Source organism: Doryrhamphus excisus, chromosome 1 (genome assembly GCF_030265055.1).
Source record: "Doryrhamphus excisus isolate RoL2022-K1 chromosome 1, RoL_Dexc_1.0, whole genome shotgun sequence".
Taxonomy (NCBI): domain Eukaryota; kingdom Metazoa; phylum Chordata; class Actinopteri; order Syngnathiformes; family Syngnathidae; genus Doryrhamphus; species Doryrhamphus excisus.
This window is the reverse complement of record NC_080466.1, coordinates 8,181,305-8,206,614: the sequence shown is the minus strand read 5'-3', so window position 1 is coordinate 8,206,614 and position 25,310 is coordinate 8,181,305. Positions and strand designations below refer to the sequence as shown.

The window sequence follows — 25,310 nt, the reverse complement described above, 5'->3', positions numbered from 1 at the left end:
ATTCATACCTATGGACAATTTGGAGTCTCCAATTAACCTAGCATGTTTTTGGAATATGGGAGGAAACCGGAGTACCCGGAGAAAACCCACACATGCGTGGGGGCGGAAACATGCAAACTCCATGCCGTCTTCATAATTATGACCCTGAAATACATAGAAATGTATGAATTATTTTGAATGTGTCTGCACTGGGAGATGGAGAAAAAGACATCAATGGAACGTTACCTTCAAGGATGTCTAACAACAAGACATGCAAGGGTGTGGGCGAGGGCGTCTGTTCTTTAACGCTGTCATTCAAGCAACCTATAAGAGGGCAAACTCAGACTCTCTAGCACACACAATCAAACACACACACAGTCCGGCGGCTTGTCGATAACCCAGGGAACACACAGCACTATCTACCTGTGTGGAAACTTTGGAATTCACTCTCGGGAGACTAAAGCAGTGCCAACTGCTGAATAAAACTGCACTTTTGTCAAAGAGAAGAACATATAAGCATAAGGTGAGGGTGTTATCTACCTGTGATCACAGAGTTGTTTGCATTGTCTGTTTCTGTTCATTTTGTGACAATATAATGTGAATGTTTGAATTGTTTTCTTCCTGCTTGGTTACACCTGCTTCACTGCCTGGAAACCTTTTTCTGACCAGTCATCACAGGTAGTATGGGGATCATATATCATAGATTAATGGTTAACAATGCATGGACAGAGGTTTTTACACTGAATTTTCATTTTGATCTCAGTCCTCCAGTCGTCCTTATCATCATCATGAGCACCCGTTGCTCTGTCCTGCTGCTGTTGGTGGTGGTCCTCGCTCTCACAGGCCTCACACAAAGTTTCCAAGCACTGTTTGTGTTTGATGGGAACTCCTCTACTCACCGTGACATTACCCAAAGAGCAGTTCTCCGAAAAACGGCCGAGGTCTGCCGAGACATTGCTGCTGCAGATGGACGAGACTTCACTCTGACTGTAAGATACGTTTAAACACATTTATGCCGATTACAATGAGATTATGGGCTCTAATTTCGTGGCGGATCCTGGCGCAGTAGTAATTTGGTCCAGCGCAGCCAATTTGGTAGACTGGACTGTGGCGAGATGGGCGTGGTGGCGCACCAAGAAGGGTCCACATTTTCAGCTTGGCGCAGTGACAATTTTGTGACACAACAGAAAAGCACACTAGCTACGACCTGGTCTATTCGGGGCGCAGGAGAAGCGCAGCCTGCCTAATGGTAAATTGCCTGACAGGCGCACCTCACAGGCAAATTTTTCAGCGTGTCATGAACATGTCAGCGGAAAAAAACAGCATGTATTTTTTTTTTCTTAATAGTCCCATCACATCTGAGACATCATAGACAAACTCAACCTGACGGCAGTTTAAAGTATCATGCCAATCGAGGCCAACTCTACACTGGTGCATGCGTGGGGGGGTGGAGGCGTAGGTGTGCGGCGCTGCGCCGGACTGCGCTGCTCATGATATTTGCAAAGTGCACTGGCCACACCCTGTTGGCGTGCCGTAAGCGTGGCGCATGGGAGGCTACGAAATTAGAGCCCTCTGTGTCTAATATATGCATATTAAATAGTCTTGTTTGGAATGTATGGCAAACAGATATTTTTCAGCTGTATCTTCTTGGTCACATCAAAATTGCTCAAATCATAATTGCAACAAAATATTTGCAAATGATCATGCTCAATTTCACTTTGACACTCTCAAAGAGGTGGACAAATTCATTCAAACGCCTTTGGAGACGGTTTATGCTAGAAAAATGAATATTAACTTGACAGGCAACATCAATGGAGGACACTCCTGCTGTCAGCATGCCTATTGAACGCTCCCTCAACACACGTGTGATGAAACAGCACTTTTTGGAGTAGCCTTTTATTGTGGCCAGCCTCAGGCACACCTGTACAATATTCATGTTAATAAGCATTTTATGCCACAGCATGTCTGTTCGCATATCATCACAAATATCTTTTTTTTTTTTGTTTTCAGATTGACGACAGTCTAACAGCTGAGCGAGTACAGGATGCATGTTCGTCAGAAAATTCCACCTCACTCCTGTCAAGTCTCTTGTTCCATAGTTCCATTGCCAAAATGTACTTCAGTAATGCCAACGTGGATTTAGTGTCGGTGTTGAGTGACAAACACCATTTTGATGGCGAGGCCTTTCAGAATGGACGAGACTTGATCACTCAAGGTACACAACCTCTTCATTTTGAGCTGCACGAGCTTGGCTTGTATGCATGTTCTCCCTGTGCATGCGTGGGTTTTCTCCGGGTACTCCGGTTTCCTCCACATTCCAAAAACATCTATATTGGGTTATTTGGTAAATTGTCCATAGGTATGAATGTGAGTGTGAATGGTTGTTTGTCTATATGTGCCCTATGGACTGTCAAGCAGTCCAGGGTGTACTCCTCCTCTTACACAAAGTCAGCTGGGATAGACTCCAGCACACCTAGAAAATCCACATAGAAAATGGATGGATGGACAACATAAACGCCACAGAAGAAATAGAAAATAGCAAAATCTGTGTTTCTAATATATAGTGGTCAAGTTCACATTGAGTTGACTGTGTTTTTTTTTTTTTTAGACATTTCCACCCTAACTCTCTCATTATTTTATTATGCTGATAAGGTGTATCTGCTGTAAAAGCCAGTGTCAAACTGGAAAACTTTGTCGCAGGGCGCTGGACTCTTGGACGAGTATGTCATACTCTGCAGGTGAGTTTGAAAAGAAACTAACTGGTTTAGTTTCGGAGGTTCCATACATGTGATAATGATGGTTTGCACTCCTATAGGACTTCTACAGCCACAGTAACTGGGTGGAGTTGGGGAACACGGCTCCTTACAGCGTTTTGATCACACCTGACCAACCTTTTGAGAATCTTGCAGGTAAGCTATTGTACATAAGTGTGCCCTTTCAACGGCTGTGCCTGTCATCATTTGCACTGATTTGAAATGCCTCAGCGAAATCGAACAAAAAGTACATTGTCATCTTGTCTTTCACTAGCGAGGTGTCAAGCATAGTTTTGTTTTCAAACCGGCCTATATACAATGAGTCCTCTGTAGGGGCAACAAAATGTCAGCAAGAGCTTGGGTGTGTCACAAAAGACAAAATCATCAAACATCAATCAAACATTTTTTTCAAAAGCAAATTAAATATCTGAATTCAAGATCAAAATTTTATTTCTTTTGTTTCAATGTTACTGTACACTTTTTGTCCAAGACCAATTTATCTTCAGTAATATTTCTGAAAGCTGAAATGAATCATTTTTTTAAATATATAAACAAGGACATCTAAAAATCTAAACTAAAATAACATTTTTTAATGAAAACAAACAAAACTGCACATATTTACCGGATTTTAACCGGATTTCTCAAATTTCAGTATACTGTAGATGTTACTGAATAGAAGCAAATTCGCCGGAGATAAAAATGTCTGATAACAACCAAGTTGTCCCTTGTCAAAAATAAGATTTCAATTAGATTTTCAACATTTCTAATTATTGGATAGTGTGAGCACATAAAATCATGTTACAATTATTATTATAATATGATTATGTACAATTAAGTGGATTATGTATTAACACACTTTAGCTCACTGGCATAGAAGTATGTGTATCTACAGGTATGGCAATGTTGTTATTAGCTATCCAGTTTCTGTGTATATACTGTAAATGCTTAAGCTGTTTTACTTCTTTTGTATTGAGTTCTTTCACCGCCGATGACATTCACATTTAAAATATTTTCATGCATGACAATGTGAGATATGCAGAATTTAATATTCATATGTAATTTATCCTTCTGATTAGGAGCTGTAGTCCGCTCATTTTAATAAACAACTGGACACAAAATATTGATGCTGAATACTGTTGTGTTATAAGGACAATATTACTGACAAATACAATTACAGTGTAGGTAGTACAGTTTTAGGCAGGCATTAAAAAAATTGTTGATATGATTTTTCTGACATTCGCCCAAATTTGTTTGCAGGTATAAACATTTCAACATGCAGGAACTGTACAGGACAAAGCTGCGATGACAACATTTTGCCTGATGTGCTGCAACAGGGGCTTCTGACGTCTGGCTACTTCAGCCTCTTAGATCCAGAAAAACCAGAAGGTAACAGAGACGTACTGTCACTTTTGTGTTGTATAATTAATTCTATGTATAATTAGCATAGCACAGCAACAACAAAGGACTATAGTCTCAGAAAAAATGATTAGTTGGGTGGTTGATGCAAGAAACCAACATTTCCATATTCCTATATCAGGTTTTAAAAATGCTTGGGATAAGACCATTTAGCTGCTCGACGTTGAGTCTGGGCTACAGCAAGTATTCAGTCTGAAATTTTAACCAAGTGACTCGTCATTAAACGGGAGGTCATCACTCATCATTACAGTCTGACTCCCATTGTCATGAATAACACCATTAACCATCTCACAGCAACATAACAAACAGATGGATGGATGGATAGATAGATAGATGTGAATGAAATGTCGTTGCCTGGCTCCCGTATAATAAATAATAAATAATAAATAATAAATAATAAATAATAAATAATAAATAATAAATAATAAATAATAAATAATAAATAATAAATAATAAATAATAAATAATAAATAATAAATAATAAATAATAAATAATAAATAGATGACATCAAATATGAACAATGTACGGCGTAAACAGTAATTTGTACAAATAATTTAAATAATTTAGAATAAATAATAATAATTTAAAGTTGCCGGCACGGCGGTCTAGTGGTTAGCGCGCAGACGTCACAGCTAGGAGACCAGGGTTCAATTCCCACCCTCGGCCATCTCTGTGTGGAGTTTGCATGTTCTCCCCGTGCATGCGTGGGTTTTCTCCGGGTACTCCGGTTTCCTCCCACATTCCAAAAACATGCTAGGCTAATTGGCCACTCCAAATTGTCCATAGGTATGAATGTGAGTGTGAATGGTTGTTTGTCTATATGTGCCCTGTGATTGGCTGGCGACCAGTCCAGGGTGTACCCCGCCTCTCGCCCGAAGACAGCTGGGATTGGCTCCAGCACCCCCCGCGACCCTCGTGAGGAAAAAGCGGTAGAAAATGAATGAATGAATTTAAAGTTGTTATTATTTATTTATTTTTATTATTTTTTCTATTATTATTTTATTATTATTATTATTATTTTACAGGTAGATAAACATACACTGGGGGTCAACTACTCCTACTTTGGCAGCTTTTTGACAAAACAAGTGATGCAAAGCATGCTGGGAAACTGGAATCACTACCAAGTAGTACAGCCCAGCCCAACTCGCGGATGCAGGAGGCAAAAACCAGTTTTCAGTGTAAAGGTACACTCCTGTGGTAGTACACAATTTTGTTTTGTCTTTGTACTCTCAGGTAAATGCAGTCATGGAGGTCAGTTTGACCAAACTAGTAAACAGAACCCTATCGGAGGCATCAATAAGGATGACATTGGATCCAGCCATGGATCGCTTCATCACCAAGCAGCTGATTTGGCCGTGAATGCAACTATGGAGCTCCTTGAGGACATTAGAATAGCTGTAGGAGATAAGAACTTCCTACGGTATGAGACAATTACACCTTGGACTGATCAAGATCAAGACTTACAACGTTAATGTCTCTGTTTGAATTCCTGCAGGCTGATGGGCCTATCCCAGTCATCTGCACTATGTTTTGTCATCGACACCACCGGCAGTATGAGCGATGACATAGCCGAAGCAAAAAGAGTTTCCTTTGACATCATCGACAGCAAGAGGGGGACTGAGGGGGAGCCTTCAGCCTACATACTGGTGCCTTTCAATGATCCAGGTATACTTCTAGACATCCGGTGTCAAGTTATCGTCTAAATGACACCAAAATAGTTGAGCATTGTTCTCATGTGCAGGGTTTGGACCTCTGCTGATGACAACTGATGCAGACACATTCAAAGAAAGCGTCAATAAGCTGACCGCCAGCGGAGGTGGTGACATTCCAGAGCTGTGCTTGTCTGGACTGCAGGTGTTTACACTCACAAAGAACCATTTCATTTTTTTGACATGGTTTAAAACAGGGGTGCTCACACTTTTTCAGCATGCGAGCTACTTTTAAAATGACCGAGTCAAAATGATCTACCCACTACAAAAATGCAAAACATCTATTTATTTTCAAATGTATTGAGGATTATTTGTATGTACAATGTATGTTGATGTACCTTACATAACAAAATGAGCCAATATTGCAAAACACACATAATTAACTATTAACATTTTTTGTAATTACCTGAGTTTACTTTGATGACTTGCACTGAATTGAACCAGCCAGGGATGCATAGTCCGGACAGTAGCTGCTGATAGCCAGCCTCAAGCACACTTCCAAATGTTTATCAGTCATGGATAATATCCGTATCATAATATCCGTATAATATTCCATATCCGTATGGAAGTGATATGTTTTTTGCCTTTTTACTTGGTCCAGCTCCTTCACTCATTTTAGTGACCATAAACTTTAGCGAGGGCTTAAAATCTCGCAATTCGCCGACTAGCTTAGCACTTTGCATCGTTGTTTACGCATGAGCGGTGACCTAAAGGTCAAAATTCAGTTGTCATCTGACTGGTTGTCCTATATGTCAATCAAGTAACAGGGATGGATGATAGGCTGACATCGTAAGTTCTGCTGCACTTAGAGACGTCGTTTGATTTGATTGGTCACCCGAAGGGCAACATTCAGTTGTCATCTGAATGGATGCCCTGTATATCAATCAAGTGACGGCATTGATGCTGGGATGATATTTTTTTAATGTCACGCCGCGATCGACCAGCGATCGACCAGTACCACCTCCGCGATCGACCGGTAGCTCACGATCGACTTAATGAGCACCCCTGGTTTAAAACAAGTCAGATCAGAATAGTTGTTCATGAAAACACAGATATACATTCTCATCCAGGTGATTCATAATTACATTTTTATTTTGTTCATTTGACTGACAGCTTGCCCTTACCGCGGCTCCTCCCTCCTCTGAGATATTTGTCTTCACCGATGCTCCTGCAAAAGATGCTGACTTGAAAAGCACCATTACTGCCCTTATAGAAAGCACCAAGTCTGTGGTGAGTCATTACCTTTACCCCTGATGTTTGGGCTGGATATCTGTGTATTTATATACATATATTTATATATATCATGTATTGGTGGTCTTAGTTTTATGTATGCCAGGTTTGTCATAAATAACATTTTAATAATGGTGACCAATTTATTTAATGAATCCCCACAGAGTCACATAGTGTTTGATGCTGTTTCATAAATGTAACCTTACCTGAACAGTAGTGTAATTCTAACAACATGTATCAGTGAAGTGCAGTCAGGTTCATGGCTGGTCAGATACTGATTCATTTATACTTCTGAGTTCAATTTATATACTTTTTAATTGACTGAAAAACGTCTGTGTCCTTATCTTTTGTCTCTATGTAAAGTACAAGCATCCTTCTGCTTCTCCAGGATATCGGTGTAAAAGACTGATCACTTCCTGGTGTTTGGTTATATAATCCGCCATCATGGAAGGCTAATTCATTCATTCAGCTGAGCATTAAAATATCTTGTATGTATTTAACTTTCTGCTAGCTAGAGCTGCTGCTGTCAAAATTTTTGACAGCAAAATTTTCCTCTATGGAAGAACCCAAGTGATGTCCCGTATGACATTTCTATGTATTTTATTGCCATCCCATTAACATCCTGACTCTACTCTACATTGGCAATGGTAATGGTAATGGTAATGGTTTTATTTCATTTGAACATGCATCAGATTACAATTGAATGCATCACATAATCAGTTCATAGTTCCACATGTCCAAAAGGAGTAGGAAGAAACTTATTAAATCCTACCCCTCCATCTGGTACTTTTACAATCAGTAACTGTTACATTTGTTCACTTCCTGCTTTCCTAATATAGTTTTTAAAATAAAAGTTTTTAAATCGTCTTGATTTTCAGGTGACTTTCATGCTGACGGACGTCCTGGCGAGTCGGCGCAGAAGAGCACTGAACCAAGCAGATGCTCAGCTATACCGTGACCTTGCTCGGGCATCTGGAGGTCAGGCCATTGAGGTCAGCAAGTCAGATCTCTCTATGGCTACGAGTGTTATAGAGGATTCCACAGCCAGTGCCGTGGTAAGAGAAGAATCCAAGATGGGAATCCATCAATACTCAGGATGATTACAAATAATGTACGCTCCTGTCTCTTTCAGGTGACGGTTTTTCAAGTCGTGAGGAATCCTGGAAAACCTGATAATTTTACATTTACAATTGATGGTTCGGTACAAAATATGACCGTTTACGTCACAGGAACTCCATCGCTGACCTTTAATCTCACTAGCCCCACAGGTACGTATATGGCAAGTCCTTTAACAAATCATCAGCTGTAGAAGCACTGACAACCCTTTCTTTCTCTGTAGGTCTATCTCAGAGCTCCAGTGAGTCTAGCGGGCCTTTGGCATCTTTGAGCTTGGCAGGTAATTTACGACGACTAAGCCTCAACGACGATAAGGAGACAGGACTGTGGGAAATCAAAGTAGACTCCAATGACCCCTACTCAGTAAAGGTTATAGGTCAGTAACAGTAATGGTAAGGTGATAAGTAAATTGTGTTATAAATATACTCACCATTGTAAATATTTCTTTTACCAATCCTGACATCAGGTCAAAGTTCAGTGAACTTTATCTACAACCTTGTGGAAGCTTATGAAGGAGTTCCTTCAGAATATTTTCTGAAGGAAAGTCGACCTCTATCAGGTCAAATATATTCAGTTTCATTATTGCACTCTTTGTTCTAATGTTTTAGAAATTGTAAAAATGACATTTGTTATTTCTTATGCCAATTTTCAGGTGGTAATGCCAGCCTCTTGGTCACCGTGACAGGAAGTGACACTGTAAACGTTCCAGAGATCGTATTGTATGACAGCTCAGGACCGACAGAGGTCAATGGGACAACGCAGGCATGTCAAATATTCCTAAAAAAAAGTTGGACGTTGTAATCTGTAGCATGCTGACAAAAATATCGGAAGACATTGACCCCCAACTGATGAAAAAAATAATTATGCATTTCTTGACAAGACATAGAAAAATTTGCGTATTGACGCAAATACAGTATACGTATATAGTATATTAATATTGTGCAATTTTGGTGCCAAATTTTAAGATAATAGTAATCAATGAAGCAGTGTCATCAAACAAAGAAACAACAGAAATGATATCTTTGTTATCCTTCGATCACAAATATCAGATATATATCTGATATCCTTTGACAATATTGTCCTTTAATCCTCAGTCATTAGGAGGTGGTAACGTCCTGGTGACATTCAGTGAGATTCCAGCAGGTGACTTTGTGGTTCGAATGAGAGGAGAAGACAGCAGCTCATCATCAAGGTCAACTCCAGGCAGCTTCCAGAGGCAGGCCTCCACTCAAATCAAGACGTCCAGCATCTCTGTGACTGTGAGCTCAAGTACCATCTATCCATTTTCTATAGCGCTTATTCTGTTCAGATAATTTGAGGTGACACATATACTGTAGACCAGGGGTCTCAAAGTCAATTTACCTGGGGGCCACTGGAGCTAGGGTCTGGGCGAGGCTGGGCCGCATCAGGTTTTCCACAAAAAAAACAAAAAAAAAACGCATTTATTAAAAACGGAAAAATGAATAAACTTTGCTTTGGTTCCGATTTTCTACAAGAAAAGCTCTGATAAAACCTTCCACTGTTCTCAAATATCTTAATTTTTATTTTTCTACACAAAATAAGATGAAAAATAAATAAACAAATCAAGAATAAAGAAAATCAATCAATCAGTAATAAATAAATACATATAATAATAATAATAATAAAACGGCAAATAATAAAAACTTAAGAAACCACATATAGTTGGTGGGTAGACAATTTTTTTTTTCAGATTAAAATTAACAAAGCATTATTAGAGCCCTGTAGACATGACAAAACACGACTATTATACTGTTTTTATTTACAACATACAGGGTTTTGTGACACATGCTAACTCGCAAACTAGAGAGCTAGCGACCTAAACAGTAGCCTCCAAGTTATTTCCTTTAAACTTAAAAAGCCAAAAACTTACCACTTCCACACGGATAGGGAGGATAACTATTAACAGTTATTTAACCTTTAACATGAACATTAATCAAACATAATAATTTTTTCTGGGTACATGATACCATACAGCATCCATATCAAACTTGCGTGGGCCGCACTAACATTAAACTTTCATATCAAGGCGGGGGCCTCAAACTAGTGTCCTGCGGGCCACATTTGGCCCATGGGCCGCGTGTTTGAGACCCCTGCTGTAGACAGTTGACCATTTACAGTCACAGTCACATCACTGAATGGGAACTGCGTACCACTACACTACAAGTGACAGCTCTCAACCAAATAACAGCAATTATTCACAAGACTCGCCTTGCATTGCTACAATTTGTTTGAACTCTTCCAGGCCCAAGCCAACGGCACCAACATAGAACCAGGCTCTACTGTCTCCATCCCTTTCACGGTCGCCGCAACAACTGGCGGAGTCGTCAATGAAACATCAACTGGGACATTCACAGTGCGCGCCACCAACGATCGCAGCTTTGACTCCGCATCACCCAGCTCTGTCACCATAGAAGAAGGCAATGGTGGGAAAGCCAACGGCACGGTGACTCTGACCGTTCCTGACAGTGCGACATCAGGAACAGACGTAACACTTACAATCGAGGCTGAGGATGCAGCTGCCACCGATAATAACTATGTTGTCCTGAGGTTTTCAGTTGCTGCTAAGGTAAGAGTCTGATAGTGTTTGGGTGCATTTTCCCCATTTAAAGGCATATCTTATCTTATCTTATATCATTCAGTTCTACAAACTGGATAAATATAAATTCATTCATTCATTTTCTACCACTTTTTCCTCACGAGGGTCGCAGGGGTGCTGGAGCCTATCCCAGCTGTCTTCGGGCGAGAGGCGGGGTACACCCTGGACTGGTCGCCAGCCAATCACAGGGCACATATAGACAAACAACCATTCACACTCACATTCATACCTATGGACAATTTGGAGTCGCCAATTAGCCTAGCATGTTTTTTGGAATGTGGGAGGAAACCGGAGTACCCGGAGAAAACCCACGCATGCACTCCACTCCACACAGAGATGGCCGAGGGTGGAATCGAACCCTGGTCCTCCTAGCTGTGAGGTCTGCACGCTAACCACTTGACCGCCGTGCCGCCTAAATATAAATTAGAATTAGAAAATTAGAAGCTGTTACAGTCCAGAGCAGTTAGAGTTGTGCTGGAAATTTTTTTTCCCCCAACTCTTCGATTGGAGTGCTAAATGCAACCAAGCCAGATCAATGAAGGTGTGAATGGAGGACCACCACATTGGTCCAGACATTTTTATAGATGAGGCACCTGATCACCATTGGAAAATGTGATGAAGAGAAAGGGAAAGAATGAAGTCAAACCGATTTTTGTACTCACTTAGTTAGTTGAAAATTATTTTCATACATGTTTATGATGTAGGGCGGCCCGGCGGTGGGGTGGTTAGCACGCAGACCTCACAGCTAGGAGACCAGGGTTCAATTCCACCCTCTGTGATTTCTGTGTGGAGTTTGCATGTTCTCCCCGTGCATGCGTGGGTTTTCTCCGGGTACTACGGTTTCCTCCCACATTCCAAAAACATGCTAGGTTAAATGGCAACTCCAAATTGTCCATAGGTATGAATGTGAGTGTGAATGGTTGTTTGTCTATATGTGCCCTGTGATTGGCTGGCGACCAGTCCGGGGTGTACCTCGCCTCTCGCCCGAAGACAGCTGGGATAGGCTCCAGCACCCCCTGCGACCCTCGTGAGGAAAAAGCGGTAGAAAATGAATGAATGAATGAATTTATGATGTATATACTGCATCACTCATGGCCTATTTTGTCTCCAGGTAACTGATGTCAACGCACCATTGTGCGAAGAGGTCAGTACATCCACCAACTGTTCTTCTTCTTCATCACTATGTGACTCCACCCAATGGGAGTTTGTGGCCAATGTGACTGACGGCGTCAATGGGACGGGCATTGAGAGCATCGCCATCCGTGAAGGGAACGGCACCCTCAACACAAGCACAGCGCTCGGATCAGGGGGCGAGAACATCACTGTGGTCTCTTACAGGGCCTCCTGCTGTGCATACAGAGTGCAGCTGTCTGCTGTGGACAACGTGGGGAATGTGGGCTTTTGTGTGGGCCAGGTGAGACAATCCACCACAGTTGCACCTGTTACTACAGCTAATGTAACCATGAACACTACGTCCACTGGAGGGCGCACTATGAGCATGTCATATAGTCTCTGGATTGCTGTTGCGGTACTACCACTTTGGAAATAAAAGGAATATGGGGGATTATACATATACATAGTAAAATTATAATTATTGATTATGGCACATGAATGCTGAGTTTTGATCAAGACTATTAGTGTTAATTTAACATAGTTATTAATATGGTTGCAGTTTTCAGTGGTTTAGAACCATATTTGTGTGAAATCAAGGGCTGATATAGTTTGAATTATGTACATCTTGGCGAGATGTGTTAAAATATATTAATAAAGATATATAAAATATATAACGGAGTGTAAATGTGATATATCAATTATGTGAAATTATAAGTGTTGCAACAGCGCCCATTACTGGTGAATGTTGGCATGTGCAGGTTGCCGTGGAAAGTGCTCAGGGCTGTCAGGAATGAGACACGGTCAGTCAGTCACGTTTTTTTCAGTCACGTAATGTTGACTGTGTGTTTATATCTTGTCTTTTACAATGTAATGTGCGATTGACATCATTCACACTCACATTCATATCCATCGGGACAATTTGGAGTCGATTTGGAAACTTTTGTTTTTCCACTTTATTTACATTTCCGGCTTCCTTGAGCTTTCCAGAGAATTCCTCGGTGTTGCATGAGGAGTTCCAAAGGAGTTCCACTTGCATCCTGCATCCATTTGCACCTCCTCACTTTTGAGAGTTGCTTCAATGACACTACAGTATAGAGTCAGTTTAGTTCACCATAGTGTTGGTTTCTTTTCTGGAACCAGAATGTCTCCATACTTATAATGGGTGTTGGCTTACAGTCAGTGCCGTACACAGCTCCAGCTTTGCTTACTCATGCTTAGCGCATTTTCAAAAGTTGATTACGTAATGGTAATGGTTTTATTTCATTTGAACATGCATCAGATTACAATTGAATGCATCACATAATCAGTTCACAGTTCCACATGTCCAAAAGGAGTAGGAAGAAGCTTATTAAATCCTACCCCTCAATCTGCTACTTTTACAATCAGTAACTGTTACATTTGTTCACTTCCTGCTTTCCTAATATAGTTTAATTTTTTTAACACGTACCGAAGTACATTACATTACCTATTAATAGTAACAGCTATTAATGAAAGGTGCATCACATAATCAGTTCACAGTTCCACGTGTCCAAAAGGAGTAGGAAGAAGCCAAGCTTATTAAATCCTACCCCTCAATCTGCTACTTTTACAATCAGTAACTGTTACATTTGTTCACTTCCTGCTTTCCTAATATAGTTTAATTATTTATTTTTTTATCACGTACCGAAGTACATTACATTACCTATTAATAGTAACAGCTATTAATGAAAGGAACACAGCGGGCACATCATTTGCAATCATCCACATGTCCAGTCTTTCCAAATAAGATTTAAAGTCTTCTTTTCTTTGTTTATGTCAAGTCAAGTTCATTTATATAGCCCCAAATCACAAAAGAGCCTCAAAGGGTTTAACAAGCAGGCAACAATAGATACAGTAGATACAGTAGATGATAGACAATAGACGACATCCCTGATATGATCCCCATTCAAGGATGTTCCCCAATCACTCAATTTTTTTGAGTGCAGCCATGACCTTGTTGATGACCTTGGATGAGCCTTGTTAGCCTCTTTTTTTAACAGCTACAAGTCTTGGTTTCTTGGATACATACAGTATATGAATGTACACACACACACACACGCTACATATATACATATACTGTATACACAATCACACACACACGTGAAACAATTTTTAACAATTTTGCGCATCATTGGAAAATGTCTAAGGGGCAACTGTCCAATGATTGAGTTGCTGTAAGCTGCCTGACCTGTAAGTCAAGTTGCACCTAAAAGGGTGGAGTTAGCCGCAAATATAAAACATAAAACATAAAAAATGCACTGACACCAACACAACATTCAACAATTTACATTCAGGAAGAGCAATCTATCATTTTTTTAAATGAAACATATAAAGATATACTGTACTTGTGTGATGCAACCTGAATGCACCACTCTTATCAAAACAGTAGTTCAGCATTGATGGCAGTTTGCTAGTTTTGATCCTGCTCATTAAGCATGAAGTGTCCATTACCTCACTGGAGTCTTCCCATGGTGTCACACTTCTAAAAGAGCCACGACCCCTTGTTAATGTCACCTGAAATACAAGAAATCATACAACCACTGAGACATTCCGAGTAGATATACAGTAGTCGGACTCACCTCGACCCACAATTTGGGTTCTGGAGTACTTCCTGGAGTCCATCAGGGGGGTGCTGGAGAGCACTCCACCTGACTCTGTCGTTCTACAGGGAGACTTCAACACCCATGTGGGCAATGACAGTGTGAGGGGTGTGATTGGGAGGAACGGCCTCCCTGATCTGAACCTGTACGATGTGATGTTACTGGACTTTTGTGCGAACCACAGTTTGGCCATAAGTAACACCATGTTCGAACATAGGCATGTCCATAATTACACTTGGCATCAGGACACCATAGGCTGCAGGTCTATGATCGACCTATGATCGACTTTGTAGTCCTATCATCGGACCTGCGTCCGCATGTTCTGGACTTACATGCCTGGTGATGAGTTGGATTAAATGGCGGAGGAGAATGATGGACAGACCTGGGAGACCCAAACGCAAAGGGCACGCAGCTTTGGCGGTTATCGAGGCAAAAACTCGGGTGTGGGAGGAATTCGGTGAGGCCATGGAGCACGACTTTCAGTCGGCCTCGAAGAGGTTCTGGCAAACCGTTCGGCGCCTCAGAAAAGGGAAGCAGTGCTGACCCGACCCCCCGAGTTGGGCCTGCTGACCCGACTGGCGATGTAGTCGTGGAAGGAATACTTTGATGCGCATCTCAATCCCACTGTTCCATATTTTATTTCCACAAATTCAGATGCTGATATGTTTTTGTGTTATTTATTGTCCCTTTATGTTGTATATTTTCATGTGAGATGTTCAGCTCACTTTATGGTCTATAATAACACCAAGAAATGTGTTTTTGTTCACCCTGTTAATGTCTACACAGCCATATGTGTATGTTTTTTTGACTGTATTTCCTCCTATTATCAAACAATGAGGAAGAAAAAGAAAATGGGTGGTGGCTCTAATTGAATGTTAATTAGTGAATAACGTCATCCTCAAATGAAATCTACATAAACACCTATTAGGGTGTGTGCAGGTTATTTTTATTGATGTCACGTTGCTCCTAGCTCCTAGTAGTTCATTCATATCCTCTAGCCCCACCATTGCCATCATGGCCATGACCACCGTGACTTTTATCCTCCTGCCACTGGCTGTGGTCTTCGCCCTCACAGGGTTTACTCAAAGCTTCAACCCACTGACTGGGACCTCCATTACACACCGCAACATCACCTTAAGGGCAATTGTCAGAAAGACGGCTGAAGTCTGTCGAGACATTGCAGCTGCAGATGGAATGGACTTCACTCTGACAGTAAGATGGGAAGCAATTGTGATTGTGTGTACAATGTTCTTCATTTAAGAAAATCTATTGTGATAAACACTGTACAAAATTTATTTTGGTATGTAAATTTACTATTTTTTAAACATTTAAATTAGAAAACAGATAAGAAGAAAGCGCAAGCATCCATCCATCCATTTTCTATGCCACTTATCCTCATGAGGGTTGCACGTCTTCAGGGAGAAATCACAAACAATCAAGTTTTTATAATAATTTCATTTAATTTACTATGTAGACTAAAGAGGCAAGCATCAGACGGAAGTGGTTGGAGTTCCAGATTCCAAGCAAAGAGAAAAATGCGGGATGGTTTTGTGATGGTTTTTGTGGTATTTACTTATTTAATTAAGTGAATGTCTGTGTAGCATTATTGAGTAGGCATACAGGGAGCATCTTACCTTCATGCATGTAAATTACATGCTCACTGATGTCTGGAGTCCACAACTCAACACTTTTTTCTGTTTTCAATCTGTCCTCAAAAATCAAAAGAGCAATTTTCAACATCTCTTATTTTGTCTTTAGATTGACGACAGTCTGACACTTGATCAAGTATTCCAGGCATGCACCTCTTCAGACTCCCAGATCTCCAGTTTCTTGTTTACTGCCTCCATTGTCACTCTTTACTTGAACAATGCGGCAGTGGATTTACGGTCTGCAGGAAGTCCTGAGGCCCATTTTGATAATGAGACCTTTCAGAATGGACGAAACCTGATCACACAAGGTACAACAGAAAACACATGACAAATTAACAATTGTTACTTCCACAGATCAAGCGAAATTTATGCAAATTATGTAGGACAGCGAGTCTCCCCTCATGTAATGCAAACACAAACTCTGTGGCAGTTTCTGCTGGGTGAGCAATGCAAACAAAAGTTCCATATCTGTTGTTATCAATCATGTATGTATAACATGAGTCAATATTATAGCAATACCTCATATGTATGTAAGGGACTACTAAGTATTGGAACAGGGACAAGACAAGACAGGGCAGTGATGAATGTTCTTTTTGAACTGGTGATGTGACCAGGTCAAATTATCTTGCTCTTGTTGTCATTAAAATGCTTATCATGTATTTTTGCTGATCCTTATTTTTGGAGAGTGCATCCACATACATTAACTGTCTTGCCATGTTATGCCGATAAGGTGTGTCTGCTGTAAGAGTCAGTGTGGGCCAGAGAAACTTCATCACAGCACGTGCTAGTCTTGGGCAGGCATTACACACTTTGCAGGTCAGTTTAAAGAGAAACCAGTTTTGTGGTTTTGGAGGTAAGATGCAACCAACAAACAATTTATGTTGTATGTAATATCATGTGTATTTATAGGACTTCTACAGCCATAGTAACTGGGTGGAGTTGGGGAACACGGCTCCTTACAACGCCCTTATCAGACCTGACCAACCTCTTGAGAATCTAGCAGGTAGGATGCTGTATAAGGTAGCCTTTCTGCATTGACATCAAAACTACCCTCATGTAGGCTTCATTTCAAATGTCTGAAGCGGTACTGTGAAATCTTTAAATCACTTCATTTACAGGATGTCAGTCGGTTATTGCTTTACTGTTCCAAAATCTTCTTTCATAGCTCGAGGATGAGTTAAAATTTCAAATTCACGATTTGAACTGTCAACATTTTGATCCTAAGTTAGTACTGCGGCTACTAGTTGATAGTGTTTTAGGATTTTTCTGACATTTACTTCATGTGTTTGCAGGTCCAGCTGTACCCACTTGTAGAAACTGTACAGGAGACAACTGTACTGACAACATTTTGCCTTCCGTGCAAGAGGGGAACCTTCTCACCTCTGGTTACTTCAGCCTCATCTCCTCAGAGAAGCCAGAAGGTAACTTCTGGGGAGATCGCTTATATGGTGTTTTTGTTTTATGATTAATCCTGAGCATAAATTGTGTTAGTAGTTACTTGGGCTGTAGTGGTAGATTCACAATCAGTTTGCCAGTCTTAGTTACAAATGAGGACATCAGAGCTCCTTTTTTTACTGATGTTTAAAATAATTGCATCTAACCACTAAACAGACTATACCATAAATAATGACTTTCATTATTTACGCATTAAATATAGACACAGGATAACAATATGAATATATCTCTTTGGCCTGCTCGTGGCTAAGGCTGTGGATTATTCTTCTATTTCTGTGTGCTATTTATTAGCAATGGTTTCTATTTGGTTCAGTCTTCTGGAATCGAACCAGGTATGGCGTTGCAAAATATATTCCTTAACTTGAGTAGATTGACGAAAAACCTCGGTTTTGTCCATCTGAGATTCCTCCACAAGGCTTTTGGTACTATGGACAGTTCTCTTTCTTCTAATCCATTATATTGGGGATAGTCAGTGGGTGATATCTTATACACAAAAGTCTTTAAATCAATGACTTTGATTGCGTAACATGTCAATCTCAAACCAACCTGAGAATGAATCCAAGTACTGTTGGTTGTGTAGTCAAATATGTCTCCTTCTAAAGTTGACCAGGGCAGGTCCGAAACAGGGTTCAAGTGACGCAGCTCCCTTTGTTGGTGTTGCTTGGAGGTGTTGTTGTCATTGTTGGTTAAATATAATATTTCTCGCTCTCCGTATTGTGGCCTCCACACCTGGGTGGCCTCATCTTCACTGTTTTCTGTTCTTTCATGACAATGTCATCCTCAATAAATCAGTTAATCTCTCCAACTATCACCTATGTGTTGTCCACTGAAAGTCAGCATCACCATGAATGTGGTATTCCGTGGTAGGACACTTACTTTATTTTTGTACTTTAAGGTAAATGCAGCCATGGAGGTTTTTTCGACAGAACAAGCACACAGGACCCAGTTGGGGGTATCAATAAGGACACCTTCAACTCCAGCCATGGCTCACTTCACCAAGAAGCTGCTGATTTGGCTGTGAGTGCTACTGTAGATCTTCTACAGGACATCAGAATATCTGTGGGAGACCAAGACTTCTTACGGTAAAACATCTTAATAGCTGTTTTTTGGTTCTCAGGTTAAAGTGACTCGACTATTGATTAGACATAAGACAATAAGACATACTAAAGACATAATAAGCATGGCTTGTCTCGCTTCAATTCCTGCAGGCTGATGGGCCTGACGTCCTCCTCAGTGCTTTGTTTTGTTATCGACACAACAGGCAGTATGTTTAATGAAATAGAAGAAGCAAAGAGAGTTTCCATCAGCATCATCGAAAGTCGGAGGGGAACTGAGAGGGAACCTCCGTTCTACATATTGGTTCCATTCAATGATCCAGGTACGCAGTGATGTTATAGAATTTTGGCTTGTTAAAATATCACAGTATAATACAATCATTATACAGAGTCGGGTATATAATTAGTTTGTGCAATCCCCATTTTGTAATCAATCCCTTGTGTAATATTTATGATGGGTTTATTTTGGCAGACTGACAGAATTTGCATAAAACAAAATTTGTGTATACATTTTTTTGTTTTGTTTATGAAATCGTAACTATACAGATTCAGGCTATTTGTTATTTATCATTATTTGTAACTCCATCTATTGCTGTTTGCAGAAGTTGGACCTCTGATACTGACGACAGACGCAGACATATTTATAGAAAATATCAATATGCTGACTGCCAGTGGTGGAGGTGACTTCCCAGAGTTCAGCTTGTCTGGATTGCAGGTATTTGCAGAACAATTAACCATTCTGATATTTTATTTCTAATATGGACATGACAGTGAACTATAAGCAAAACTCACTGTAGGATGCAATGACTAAAAACAGGGTTTCATGTACAAATATTAAATGTTATTCATTTAAGTCAGATCAAATTGAATTGCATGGATTTCAAACATTGTCTTTTTCTTCTTCTACAGCTTGCCCTCACTGCAGCTCCGCCCTATTCTGAGATATTTCTCTTCACTGACGCGACAGCGAAAGATGCAGATTTAAGAGGCACCATTATTGCCCTCATTGAGAGCACCAAGTCTGTGGTAAGTCTGTTTTTTTTTAAAGGTCATAAAGGTCAACCAATGAGTGTTGACTTCCCAAACTGCAAAATAGACCCTCTACATAATTGTTTCAGCATATAATTCAAATAAATATACCATATGACTGGCAACGGGGTGCAGCAAGCACGTGTACACCTGGTCATCTGCAGCATTTAATGGAACGTAGGTAGTGATGCTGGTATTTCCAAGGATTTTTTCAGCTTATCAAACAGCATCGGGTTGATGGAGGAAAGGCCAATGGGATGCCGCGTATCCTCTTTTGGATGGGCCGCTCCAGAGGAAGACGTTCACGCTGGGGTAGGGTGAGAGATCAGGCAGGAGGTTGGCACCACGGGTGAGGATATCAGAGGAGAAGGTTGATGAAACTGTTGTGGAGATCCACTGGGTGTTGTGACAGAGGGTGCTTTACCAGACAGTAATTTGTGCCCTGCACTAGCTAGAAAGGGCTGGCTACTCTCACATAGCTTGGCACTCGGGTTGACATCATTGACCGCGGGGTGTCAACATGTGTATCAATTGTATCATCTTGTGTTTGAATTGATATTTCTCGTTTTTAGGTGACGTTCCTGTTAACAGATGTCCTGAGTCGTAGGCGCAAAAGAGGTTTGGTACCCACCGGCCTGAGTGAAGGTGCTCAGGTCTACCGTGACCTTGCCCTGGTCTCTGGAGGTGTGTCCATTGAAGTCACAGAGCTGGATCTTCCGATGGCTACTATGGTTATAGAGGATTCCTTAGCCAGTGCTGTGGTAGGATGAGGAGCAAGAGGAAAACACAATATAATAAATAGACCTTGGGAAATAGATGAATAAAATGCCAGTGTCTCTTTCAGGTGACAGTTTTTCAAGCAGTGAGGAATCCTGGAATGCCTGATAATTTTACAGTTGCTCTTGATGACTCACTAAGAAACATAACTATATTCATCACTGGAGCGCCATCTCTCACCTTCAATCTCACCAGCTCCTCAGGTGTTATGGATGCTCTAAAAGACTACCATTTGCTACGAAAGCACTAAAATGTTTTTCTTGACCTCTCCTTGTTTCCCTTGCAGGTATATCTCAGAGCTCCGATGAGTTTAGCGGACCTCTGGCATCTCTGATCTCGACGGGTAATCTACGACGACTGCAACTCAACAATGATAATGCGACAGGACAGTGGCTAATCCAAGTAGATTCCAATGACTGCTACTCAGTAAAGGTCACAGGTCAGTAGCAGACTGGAAGTGAAAGTTGCAAGTAAATGATTTTAAAATGTGTTTTACCAATGGTGACATCAGGTCAAAGTTCAGTGAACTTCATCTACGAGCTTTTGCAAAACAGTGAAGGAGTTCATGGAGACTTCTTTCGTCAGGAAGGTCGCGCTCTTTCAGGTCAAATATTTCACTAATTCAGTTTTAAAAGCCGGTCGGTCATCCCACCTTGTCTAAAAATGACCTCTCTGTCGCTTGTGCAAACTTTAGGTGGTAATGTCAGCCTCTTGGTCACAGTGACAGGAAGTGATGTCATTGTCAATGAGATCACACTGTATGACACTTCATTGGGAACGGAGGTCAACGGGACACTGCAGGCATGTTGTACAATATTACTTTCTTAAATGCAGTAAATATTATCCATTATTTACGTGACAGGAGTTCATGACATGTACAAACCACTCACTCCATTATTTTGGAGTCTTTCTATTGATATTTATTCGGAAAGGTGACTTTATCAAATACAATTATGATTGCAATGCATGCACATGGGTATTTGTTTGTGTCAGGCAGACATGTGATAACCTTTGACAAACCTGGCCTTGTCCTTTACTCCACAGTCAATCGGAGATTCCATCTTCCTGGTGACATTCAATGACCTTCCAGCGGGTTCCTATGTGGTTCGATTGAGAGGAGAACAAAGCAGCTCAATGTTAAGGATGACTCCAGGCAGTTTCCAGAGGCAGGCTTCCACTCAAATCACAACCTCCAGCATCTCTGTGACTGTGAGCTCAAACACCATCAGTTATCAACTAAAAAAAATCATAATTTCAATAACCCTTATGTGTATTTCTGGTAACCAAACCAAATATATGAGTCTGTATCAATGTCCACTGTTACAGGCTCAACCCAACACCACCAACATAGAACCAGGCTCTACCGTTTCCATCCTTTTCACTGTTGCCACAACGATTGGTGGTGTTATCAATGAAACCGCAACAGAGACGTTTATGGTGCGTGCCAACAATGACCGCAGCTTTGACTCCACATCACCCAGCTCTGTCACCATAGAAGCAGGCAGCGGAGGGAAAGCCAACGGCACGGTGACTCTGACCGCTCCCGAAAGTGCAATATCGGGAACAGATGTGACACTTACGATTGAGGCAGAGGATGCAACTGGAACCGATTTCAACAATGTTGTCCTTAGATTTTCCGTTTTCAGGGTAAGAAAAAGCCCATCGGTGTGTTTTCATATTGGTCTTTAGTCTTTATTGATAAATAACTCGTCATACAGTGACCACATTTCTAAATTTCAGTCTTAAGTCATTTTTCCCAGCAACATTTCCATCTCATTTAAATACTGTATTACTCAGTCCTCCCCTTTCTGTCTCCAGGTGAATGATGTTAGTGCGCCGGTGTGCCAGGAGGCAAATACATCCAACAGCTGTCCTTCCAATACATCACTGTGTGACTCCTCCCAATGGGAGTTCATGGCCAACGTGACTGATGGTGTCAACGGGACGGGCATTGATATGATATCCGTTCTTGAAGGCAACGGCACCCTCAATACAAGCATGGTGGTCGGACCAGACGGCGAGAACATCACATTGGTCTTCTATATGGCTTCCTGCTGTGCCGAGAGTGTAGTGCTGTCTGCTGTGGACAACGAGGGAAACGTGGGCTTTTGTGTGGGCCAGGCCAGAATGTCGGTTAGTGCCGCCAATTCCTCAGAAAAGTATTACATGGTGGTTGTAAAAGTCTGAAAATAACATAGGATGGAACCAATGTTGTAATAGCAGTAAGGAGCAAATCAGCCAGCCAGCATTAAGATCTATGCCGATATTGTAGACTTGAGTATCGTCCCATACTGATATCAATCTAATCCACGATCACCACACATCATCAATACTTCTATTACTTATTTTGGAAGTGTGGAATGTTAGAAAAGGCTTGATCAAGTGGTATTACTCAAACCAATCGGCAATAGTAGGTATGCGAAAAAACTCACTTTGTTACGGTTTGCAGATGGTGTTTGTTGTTTGGTGAGACTCGGTGGTCTTGCGAGGATCCTCATACTGCTTTTTGCCGTTGGTGCATGGCAGGTTTTGCACTCGGGTTCGAGTCTTTAATGAAGTGTTTATATTGGAGAGCCCAGATGACTTGTTAGATGCTAATAACACACACATTTTTAAAGGGGACCTTTTATGCTCATTTTTCCATCCTTTGTATTGAGTCGTGGTCTCCTATAGAGCAGCTACACACAATAACCTGCACAAAAAAAGCCACGCTCCTCTGTGACATCACAAAAGAACTATTTTACAACGCCCTCTGAAGCCAAGTGTTTTGAGACATCCCAAAATTCTTTCAGAGCTCACTTCCAAATGCGCAAACCTCATTATCTGAAACTTTGGCATTGTTTAACCTGAGAATACAACATTCTAACTGCATTTATAGGTCAGAAAAGTGTAAAAAGCATAATAGATCCCGTTTAAAAGATGCTTAATGTTTACCATTCATTGGACAGACTCTAATTAATTGACGGTTATTGGTGTTTGGAGACCATGCAACCAGCAACAATAAGAGACAGTTAATTTAACTGAGACGTTACAGTAGTTTGCACAAGGATGAAAGAGACAGTGATATTTACATCTCATGTACTGCACATATTACTCATTCCTCTGCTTTCTTTTTCTAGGATATTGACCCTAACGCGCCAGTGTGCCAAGAAGTCAGCACATCCTCCACTTGTCCTTCTCTTTCATCATCATGTGACATCCAGTGGGAGTTTGTGGCCAACGTGACCGACGGCATCAATGGGACGGGCATTGAAAGCATCACCATCCTAGAAGGCAACGGCACCCTCACCACAAGCATGGTGATGACGCCAGGGGGTGAGAACCTGACCATGGTGTCCTACATGGCCTCCTGCTGTGCAGACAGAGTGGTGCTGTCTGCTGTGGACAACGAGGGAAACATAGGTCTCTGTGTGGGCCAGGCCAGAGAGCTCACCGCCACCACCACCGCCACCACCACTACTACCACACCTGAAAGCACCAATACGACAACAGATGGAGGGCAAACGCTCACCACATCATATTATCTCTTTGTTACTTCTGTGGCACTCTCACTTTGGAAAGCACATTAACCAGCTGTATAACAGAGGATGTTTTTAATCACATTTAACTCTTTATAATTTCATAATAATAGTAGTAAAGTTATTTTATATAATGTAATCACAGATGGGGTTGGAGTTATAATCTCAGCTTCTAAATTCTGCATATGACAAATGAAAGTATTTTATCTGCACTCTTCATGTTGATTTTTTATATGATTTATGTAATTTTATGTCATGATTTTCAAATGATTTTATGAAGTGATTTAACCCTTCTTTTCTGTAAAGCACTTTCAATGACCTTATGTTCAAATTGTGCCCCATAAACTTGCCTTTGTGTGGGACTCCATAAATGGGCGGTAAATACATTTTTTTGTTTTAATATGGTTTCTGTAGACGGACAAACATGACAAAAACATTCTTAACGTTTTCCAATGCTGTAAAAACGTGTAGAGTAAATATTAAATTTCAACATTTCTGTCAACGACGATTTGCGTCATAACCTGCGACACACGTTTCTAATCAGCAGGGCGGGATGCCAGGCAGGTGGCTGTTGTAAACAAACCGGCGACTGTGTGATGGGCCATGGATCCCAAAGGGAAAAAGAGAAAAATAACTGAGGAGAACAGACGATTTAACGTTTTTTTGGACCGAATAATTTGCATTCATTGCATTCATCTTACATGCCCGATGTTGAGAAGCTGACCAGTCATGTCCGAAAACAGAAGTCACATTAAACGGTAAGAACACAATTCTGTCATAGACACATATTTAGTAACAAAGTGGCTGTTTTTATGAAGTAATTTCAGATTTTCGTCACTATATATTTGGAATGACACTTGAGGGGATATTATTGTGTTTTGTTGCTCGGGTCCGTGTGTTACAGGCATTTGCTTTGGACAGCTATGCAGGGTTAACTTGCATGACCTTTGAACCAGGAAGTTCGTCCGGTGTGAAATGCCTCGGGGTTGGAATGTTAAAATGAAGTTGGTTGCAAGCAACAAGGAATATTTTCCTTCTCTGCTGAAGTCCGGTCGCCCTTAATACTGTTCGGAGCTAAATAACACGGAGAAATTAACACGAGGATAGCTACGTTGGTTGGGTAGATACTTTATTCATCTATCTACCTACCTACCTACCTAACAAAGTTATCACCAGCATCGCTACGTTGTTTGCGTATCAAAAGAGAAGAGGGCAACTGATGCGTTTTACCCTTGCACCGACTTGCTTGGCATTTGCACAGAAATATTAAATGAT

General features: G+C 41.0%; 1 protein-coding gene and 1 pseudogene across 1 annotated transcript; both read left to right on the top strand.

The window, feature by feature from the left end:
- Positions 1-353: 353 nt before the first annotated feature.
- Positions 354-12,529, top strand: LOC131131856 (von Willebrand factor A domain-containing protein 7-like). The gene is made up of 18 exons (XM_058076827.1): positions 354-502; positions 649-968; positions 1,990-2,194; positions 2,632-2,717; positions 2,795-2,888; positions 3,990-4,118; positions 5,383-5,569; positions 5,645-5,814; positions 5,891-6,003; positions 6,972-7,088; positions 7,967-8,143; positions 8,221-8,356; positions 8,428-8,580; positions 8,671-8,763; positions 8,857-8,966; positions 9,299-9,463; positions 10,468-10,791; positions 11,933-12,529. Exons 2-18 carry the CDS (start codon positions 663-665, stop codon positions 12,368-12,370), a joined length of 3,003 nt encoding a protein of 1,000 aa, XP_057932810.1. The 5' UTR covers positions 354-502; positions 649-662; the 3' UTR covers positions 12,371-12,529.
- Positions 12,530-15,572: 3,043 nt separating this feature from the next.
- LOC131132789 (von Willebrand factor A domain-containing protein 7-like) lies at positions 15,573-24,175 on the top strand (annotated as a pseudogene).
- Positions 24,176-25,310: the final 1,135 nt, after the last annotated feature.

What these genes read in the sequence shown, in the direction of transcription:
- LOC131131856 (XM_058076827.1), top strand. Translation starts at nt 663, where the DNA reads ATGGGGATCATATATCATAGATTAATGGTTAACAATGCATGGACAGAG. An exon ending in GGAGATAAGAACTTCCTACG is followed by an intron (nt 5,570 to 5,644) that starts GTATGAGACAAT and finishes GAATTCCTGCAG; the next exon opens with GCTGATGGGCCTATCCCAGT. An exon ending in TGTGCTTGTCTGGACTGCAG is followed by an intron (nt 6,004 to 6,971) that starts GTGTTTACACTC and finishes TTTGACTGACAG; the next exon opens with CTTGCCCTTACCGCGGCTCC.